This window comes from Miscanthus floridulus, chromosome 8 (genome assembly GCF_019320115.1).
Source record: "Miscanthus floridulus cultivar M001 chromosome 8, ASM1932011v1, whole genome shotgun sequence".
In the NCBI taxonomy this organism is placed as follows: Eukaryota; Viridiplantae; Streptophyta; class Magnoliopsida; order Poales; family Poaceae; genus Miscanthus; species Miscanthus floridulus.
The window spans coordinates 221,383,843-221,392,488 of record NC_089587.1 but is presented as its reverse complement, the minus strand read 5'-3'; the positions used below and the strand labels follow the sequence as shown (position 1 = coordinate 221,392,488).

The window sequence follows — 8,646 nt, the reverse complement described above, 5'->3', positions numbered from 1 at the left end:
TATGGGCATCATGCTGTATTACCATGGGAATTACGGTCAGGTTCAAGGCGAGTTGTGTTACAGAAAGAATTGGTAGAAGAAGATTATAAGGATCTGATGATGGATGAATTGGAAGATTTACATTTGATTCGTCTCAAGGCGTTGGAAAATATTGAGAAAAATAAAATACGCGTTGCCAAGTATTATAACAAAAGGGTTAGGCTGAAGCAATTCGCAGAAGAAGATTTGGTTTGGAAAACTATATTGCCAGTTGGAACAAAGGATAGAGCGTTCGGCAAATGGTCTCCAAATTGGGAAGGTCCTTTCCGAATAGTAGAATGTGTACCTAGCAATGCATACATATTGAAGACTTTATTTGGGGAGGAGTTTACCAGAGCTATCAATGGAAGATTTCTTAAGAAATACTACCCCAGTGTTGAGGTTGGTTCATGAATGTAGATCAGAAAAGCCGATAAAGAGAAAATCGCCTTTAGCCTAAAAATCAGATATAAGACTGAGAATAGCCGATATTGTTCATATCGCCTTTAGCACAAAATAGCCAATGCAGTTTGCATCGCCTCTAGCACAAGAATGTTTATTCAAGACTGGGTTGTTTTCAGCATTTTTCTGACAGTCGCAGGCAGAATTTTACCGAAAAAAAATCAAAGAAATAAGTATTCTTCCAAAAGACGAGATTATTCATAAAAGTCCATCCTAATACAAACTACTCCTCAAATAACTTGTTGAGGACGGACTGGAGGTTTGTGAATTCGGCAAGGGCAGCGGCATGATCATCGTAGGCCTCCAGACGCTCATCGATGTCGTCGATCTCGTCCGGGCGTCCTCCAACGAAGCCAACTGGCTGGAAGGAGTAGTCCTCGTTGGTTTGGGAGGTCATTGCCGCCAGCCCGAGAGAAGCGCTAAGGTGCACACCTTGGATGACGGTCTGATCAATACGGTCGTCCACAGCATCAAGGCGTGCCTCGGATGTCTCCCCCTGGGCATTCACCTTGTTGGCAATCTTGTTCGCCGCCGCCTTCAGATGGTCATTCTCCGCAGAAAGAGCTGGGCAGAAAAGAAAAAAAATGGATCGGCAAGCAAGGGAAGCCAGAATGATAGAACCAAATGAAGATATCAAACCGGTGATGATGTCGCAGAGTTGCTTCCGCTGGTCCTCCCATTCGGCTTGATCGATGCCGAATTTCTTGGAGATGTCGCCTAGCTCCTCCCAGGCTTCGTCCCTCTCCTGGCGAAACTTGAGCGCCTCCTCGTGAGAGTACGGATGGTGTGCATCTGCTGGTTCTGCCGGGCCCCAAGGATTGGAATGATAGGAGCTTGAAGAGCTGGAAGAGCCGGATGATGGAGTTCCCGGTTGAGCTGCTGTTGCCGGAGGAAGGAGATGATATTGGCTGGAGCTGATGACCCTTATCCTGATGAATGAGGAAGAAAAAATCGAAACTAAGAGATGAACAAGAAAATTGCAAGGGGGCAAAAAGCCGAATCGTACCCACGACGCCGGCAGCGCGATGCTCTGCTTTCTTCAGCCTCCCCGTCGGCAGGACGCTTGCCACGGTCGCCATTGTTCGCCATTTGCTTTGGTGGAGGTTAGGGTTTTTCTTCTGTAATGAATCGGACGAAGGAAGTGGAGGAGACGGATGTGAGAACGCTAAAGCGAAGATAGCGATAAAGGCTAACGGAAGGGTCTATTTATAAGCCGGAGCGAAGAGTCGTGGCGAATTCTACGGAATCGTGGGGCGAGAATGCCGAGCGGTGGAGTAGGGTTTTTCCCTTTCAGCTGGACCGCTACTAGGCTGGGCCAGGCATGGGTTCAATCGGACGTCGCTCGACTGTCTCCCTGATTTGTTGGAGTCAGCATTGTTCGGCTATACCCTCACAACATTTAAATTAGGATTCGTTCGGCTATTGGAAGAATGGAGACAATCGGCTACATTCTAATCGAGTAATTTAAGGGAAAATGGCCGATTGCTTTTGTCGAATGAATAAAAATAAGTAAACATAAAGTTGGTTGATCAAGGGAAAGAGGATATCACACTTAAGTTTATTACAAACCCAATGTCTACTTGTTCAGAAGATGATTGATTGCCTCTATGGCTTCAGTCCTGATTCGGCTAACATTATCTAGCACTTTTTGATCTTCATCTTCAGAACTCTGGATGCTGGATAGCTTGGTTTTGATTTGCTGGTCTTCTTTGATGGTCGAAGTTATCTTTAGTGAAGCTGCTTCTATGTCCTTCGGCAAATTAGCTATATGGGCCCTGTGAGACTGAATTTTGGCATTCAGTTCGGCTAGTTGAGCTTCCAGTATGCTTTTTTCATCCTCCATGGCTTTCAGTTCAGGCTCCAAGGTTGTCAAGGAATTTCTTGTAGTCTGGAATTTCCGTCGATCTCCGTAAGTTCCGACAACCTTGCTATCATGTTTAGTATCATGCGGTGAATTTAGACGTGATGCAAGTAGTCTTGTTTGTCTTCAATGATCGTGCGGCGGATCTTTGCTTGACAACCAGGAAGTCTTTGCTTATGCTTGGTTTATGAGTAGATACCGTGCGGCAGGCGTTTGCTCAATATGCTTAGTGAAAGCAAGATAGTTATCGGCTCTATTAGATATGGCAAATCTAAATAGATTCATTAAGTTATCCAGTGTTGCATGTTTTTAAATATTTTATATATTTGTAACACACTTCTGCCCAATCTAGATTGATATTGTTCGGCTCTCTCTCTCTTATGGTTTTATTTGTGTTTCAACAATCATTGCTTTTCATATTATCTTTGCAAATAGATAGCATGCCCATAATGACTGAATGATTTTAATCTAGATTGTCACATGTCGCGGGTTCATATATGTTAATTACGTTTAAGTTTAACGAAACCAGGTGTCGTGCGGCAGATGCAGGTTTTAGATTAGTTTAATCGTGTTTATTTGTATGTTCCTTCTTCATGGAACCCAACTCGGCTGGATTGCTGAGCTTGGTTGTGCATTAACTCATAATTAATTTTACTTGTTCAAACATGTCTTCCCATGCACATGCATTTGGCAATCAGGTCTTTACGTGCATTCATCTTACGATTAGCTGAATGGTTTATAAACTTGTTGGCAGATAGCTCTCTATAGCTGTATGTCGTTGTAAGTGGCTTCAGGGCCGTATATATGGAACTGTCCGGTCTTACCCGACATGTTCCGGTTTGGCATTTAATTATTTTATCCCTTGTTAGTTTTCAGGTCAAACTGACTGGCACGCTTCCGGATCACGAAGCACCCGGGAACCCGATTGAAGCCACGCTTTTCGGCTTGCTGTGTGTGAGGCACAATGTGTCACATTTTGTGTCAACAACAAAATGGCTAAACAATGAAATTTAGCTATTAATTTTAGCTAAGCTATTAGAGTTGCTCTAAGTTATAAGCTATGGAAAAACCATTGTAAGTTGTAGTGCGTGTTATGAGTGTTTACGTTGTACAGTATAATTATGTTATGAAAAAGTTGTTTTTGGTTGGGACAACTATAAAAACCTACCTATCTGTATTGAAACAGCTACGAACATCTCCATATAGTCATACGAAAATAGAATCTAATGTACTGTGAAAATTATAGTAACATTTTCTTTTGCATAAATATTCAATAAAAGCCCAACCAACGGCTATACTGATGGGAGTGATGGCCCGCGATTCTGTCCATCGAAAACGGCATGGAAAGCGGGGATTGTTACTCCGTATGTGCCCGAATAAATCAATTGAATCCACGGTTAAACTTTTTAAAATTTAATTAACTTTATATTAAAAAATAACAATATCTATAAAATAAAATAAACACATTATAAAAATATATTCTATGATAAATTTAATGATATTAATTTGATACTACAAATCTTAACGAATTTTTTTTAGAAATTCAATCAAAAATAGTTACATGTTAGCGCACTAGAAGGCGGAGCCCTCCTCCAACCCTGATGTGTCCTACTTGGCAGAGAGCCAGAGACAGAAGCCAACCCGCGGCCGGCCGTAGTCTATGTAAAAGTCGGCGGCGCTCCCTCGTGCTCGCCGCCGCCGCACTATCGACCGCTAGCGCCACCGCATCACCCACCCACTGGGAGTCGTCGCGCGATGGAGGCGGCGCGCCGCGCCAATGAGGCCGGCAACAACGCCTACTGCAAGTCCTCGGTCGAGGCGGCCGTGGAGCACAACACCCTCGGCGCGCTCCTTGACCCCAGGGACATCACCTTCCTCATCAACCGCGCCGCCGCCTACTTCCGCATTGGCAAGGTCTCTCCCGGTTCGCGTCCCCCCCCCCCCCCCCCCCCCCCCCCTCCATTCCCTCTATGATTCTATCCCATACCCTCGCTGCGAGCCGCCGGCCGCTAACGCTTTGGGACATGGTCAGTACGAGGAGTGCGCGAGGGACTGCGACGAGGCCGTGAAGCGCGGCAGGGAGCTCAGCTCCGGCAGCGAGCTCGTCGCTGTTTCAGAAGGCGTCGGCGCTGCTCGAGCTCGCGTGCTGCGCAGCGGATTACACGCCGGCGATAAGGGCCCTCAAGCTGTCGCTGGCCGAAAATTACAGCGAGGAGACGCTCGAGAAGCTCAACGAAGCGGAGAGAGTGAGGAAGGAGGTTGAGGAACAGGAGCGATTGGATCAGGAAGCCGCCAACCAATACCGCGAGAAAGGTTTGGATCTTGCTCGATTACAGCACTATTGAAATGTGAGATTGGGCAATGTTTCTTTGAGGAAGTCGGGAGGGGAGGCCCCTACGTAATTTAAATTAAAATTAAAATGAAAAGCAAAGCTGTACATATGCAAAGCCAAGGCGGCAAAGAACGAAAAAGACAAGGACCACAAGAGAAAGAGAAAAGGAAACAAGAAGAAGGAAAAGAAATTAGAAACTAAAGAAAAATAAAATAAAAGAAGACTCTATCTCTTCTCAATCTGTTGATATCTTATCTCCTTGATTCTTTCTTTGTTCTGCATTCTCTTATATCAATCACAAAGGAAACACACATTTTGGTCAACAATGAAATACTCTTAGAAATTTCCATTTAGTACTTTTGTGTGTATATAGTATGGGGATTTCCATGCGAAAGAAGGCAGAGCACAAAAGAAAGAAAGGGACGAGTAGATACTTCTCCTAGTAATCTGTGTTTTTTAAGCATCATGTATCCAATTCCTAAGTACTAGTTGTATGCCATACAATGATGCAATTGGCCCTTACTATGAAATGCTTCAGGCAATGAATTTTTCAGGCAGAAGAAATACCATGAAGCAGCAATACACTACACGCGAGCTACGAAAATGAACTCAAAGGATCCAAGAGTAAGCATATTCATTGTTCCCCTGATTTTCCTTCTCAAGTAAAGGCAACTCCAGATCCTTAGTAAAGTAGTACTATCTTCAGTCAAATATAGATGAAGTTTCAGGCAAGAAAACAAGAAGAAAATAAGCTAACTCCCCCATGTCTGAATGTCAAGTAAATATGACCGGTGGTGGTACCTCTTTTGAAATTTGTAAAATTTTTGGTAAATTAAAATCTTACATTGGTAAAACGTCATCTATGATCGGTCATATCTGGCATGCATTGTTCGCTGTAAAGACATGCTCTGGAACTGACCCATTTGTTCTTTGGCACTCCTGGTTGTAGCAATTCATTTAATTTATGATTGATCTTACAGGCATTTAGCAACAGAGCTCTATGCCACATCCATCTGGGAGCCTTTCCTCAAGGTCTTGAGGATGCAGAGAAATGTATTGAACTAGATCCAAATTTTCTAAAGGGCTATGTGTGTAAAGCTAAAGTCCAGTTCCTGATGGAAAGTTATGAAAATGCTTTGGCAACTTACCTAGAGGGCTTGAAGTGTGACCCAAATAATCTGGAGGTTCTTGATGGCTTAAGAAGGTAGCTTTCCAGTTCTCATCTAGTCTTCTTGAGTCATGGCGTGATTTAAATTGACATTGTATTTGATTGAATTAGATGTGCAGCATGCGTTAAGGGGTCTAATGCAGGTGATGTTGTGCTTGAGGATTTGAAATATGTTGACATTGAGGAACTGAAAGATTTCATGGTATGTCTAATAATAAAACCAATACTAAAAAGAAAATTCAGGATTACCATTTGAAAGATTTCATGCGTTTGTAGTCATCTCTCACACACTGTCACTGCCACAGTAACATTTATTCTTGGCATTTGAGTTGGTGTTTTGCATGCATACAGCGACGGAGGCAGTGGTGGGGCTGGGGGGCTCTAGCCCCCCTACCGATCCTGGGCACGTGGAGCCCCTCTAAGTCATCTCTTAAAATTTTATGCATATATGTATTAGGTAGGTGGGGCTAAGGTTAAGAGAAGATAAAAAAACCTCTATTCTTTTGTTCAGCCTCTCCTAAATTTTTTTCTAGCTTCGTCCCTGCATGCATAAACAATATTTCTTTTATTTCCGAAGGAACACATTTTATATGAAGTAGAGCAAGAGAACTAAAATTGATGAAAAGCGAGCCGAATGGCCATCGAAACTTCGAAAGTCAATCAACCCCTATCCTGCATGCCATGCCATCGTGAACAATCGCCCATTCAGCCTGACTCAAGGTCTTGGGTCTATATCTCCGTTGTTTATCTTCTCCAGTCGTACCACGCCTTACCCTTTTCTCTTCCTTCACCTCTGGCAGCTAGCTGAACAAGTGACCTCAGTCTCACCGTCGGTGCTGGCTGATGCAGGTTTGAATCTACATCGGTATTAACAAAATACTGCCATTAACATACAGACATACAGTGTTCTCCATATCCTTCCCCTTTTTGTGTCCATATACTGTGCATGTGCTTGTTCAGACTGCCGGCTGCAGCGGCTGATGATCTTAATTCCATGTGTTGCAATTTAATTTAGTAAAACGTTAAATCCTTGACAGCATATTCATAAATCCACAATCTAGATTAATATTTAATTCTAATCAAAATTTTACCTTTTCAAGATTAAAGGTTATGTTTTTTTTAAAGTCGAATCCATGCGCAAGGTCATCCTCTGACACATCATGTAGGTCGCCTTATGCGTGCACGACTTAATTTAGGGACTTATGGGCCAAGTCGTTGGCAGGAGCAGCTTGCCCCCAGGGATTCTGAGATGGATTTTGTCCTTGAAGGCCAAGGTGAAACTGATCCTCCTGCAACTCAAAATCAGCTTGGACAGATTGCTTCCTCTCAGCTGGACAAGAATCAGCGGTGAATATGCTGTGAGGGCGCGAGGCAGCGGTGAGATTGCGTGTCTCCGTGGCATGGCATATTGGCATGGCAATGCATCGCGCCGGCCCATCCTTGTTTTTGATTCGAATGCTCCTTCGTTGAACGACGATTTGGCAGTGGCCAATGGCTTGCTGAGTGAGGTTAATGTTACTTTTACAGCGCCCTAGTTCTCTCAGACGGATGCCACGTGCAGATGAGGTAGCAATTGCAAACATTGGCTAACCACCACGCAACACCACCATCCGATATAGACGAACATTGTTGTATCTTGTCTATCTACAAGAGTTTAAGTCCCAACTCCCAAGTGCCCAGCATACCTAGCGAATGATGTCAATGAGAAGGCTAGCTGATGCTGGTAAGTAAGAGTCCTCAGGAGTCAGGACTCCAGAAACAACACGTGGCTAAAAGGTAAGATAGGGATGACCACGACGGCGCTGACATCCATGACGGCGAGCAGGAAAGCGATGGTGGATGGCATAGCTACGTTGGGATTGCCCTGACCGCCGATCCAAACCCTAGTGAAAATAGTCTGACGGGGAATAGGATTGTTTGGTTCAGGGCAGATCGAATGCACGACGACCACGCATTCCGCTTCCTCGGCAACTTCGCATTCCAGGCGCTCTAGGCTTTCGCCAGCGAGCGGTGGATCAGGTAGGGGTTGCAAAGGTAATCGTATCGGAGGACGTAGTAGATGGAGATGGGACGGAGGAGGATGACGGCGAATGGAAATTCGTCGGTGACCGGCCTACACCGGATCCTATGGCGGACCTCCGTCCCATGGGAGCGAAGTCTAAATTTTGGGCGTCGATGGATGATGATTCCGATGATGAAGTCGCAACTCAATCGCCATATACGCCGGATCTGGTTAGACATGCAGCCGTTCATGGTTTTACCAAGGAACGTCTGTGTGAAGCGGAGTTAGCTTTGCAAGATTCCTCGGTACGGCGGCGAGTAGAGGCGACAACATCTCTGGTGACGACGAACTCCAAGGTCCAGCTTGTTCGTAACATAATGAGGGCCTTGATAGACGTTCGCCGGCCGGCTGTATCACCATGGCTGAGCAAGTTGCCGCGACCAAGGGAATCACCAGCGCTGACTCTTGGTGATTGTTTGGTTAAGGTCAGGGGCGGAAGGAAAACTCTCGCTGAGGCCTTACGACCTTCACCGGAAACGACGACGAAAGAATCGGTCAAGCACGGCGGTGACCATCGAACAGAAATTCAAACACGACGCGTACTCGACTGAAAGGGGCTAGAGGGGGTGAATAACCCTAGACAAAAATAACCGAGAACCGAACCGAAATAACCGAAACCGAAACCAAATTAACCAAAACCGAAAATTTTGGTTCCTAGTTTGGTTCCCAGTTCTCAGGAACCGAAATAATATCGGGTAATTCGGTTCCGGACCTCGGTTAACCGAACAGAACCGATGAACCGA

General features: G+C 44.9%; 1 protein-coding gene and 1 pseudogene across 1 annotated transcript; both read left to right on the top strand.

Moving 5' to 3' along the window:
* Positions 1-3,994: 3,994 nt before the first annotated feature.
* Positions 3,995-5,339, top strand: LOC136475060 (U-box domain-containing protein 70-like; annotated as a pseudogene).
* A 97-nt stretch (positions 5,340-5,436) lies between these two features.
* LOC136470687 (U-box domain-containing protein 70-like) lies at positions 5,437-7,192 on the top strand. The gene is made up of 4 exons (XM_066468440.1): positions 5,437-5,451; positions 5,654-5,877; positions 5,953-6,043; positions 7,064-7,192. Exons 1-4 carry the CDS (start codon positions 5,437-5,439, stop codon positions 7,190-7,192), a joined length of 459 nt encoding a protein of 152 aa, XP_066324537.1.
* The last annotated feature ends 1,454 nt before the right edge of the window (positions 7,193-8,646 follow it).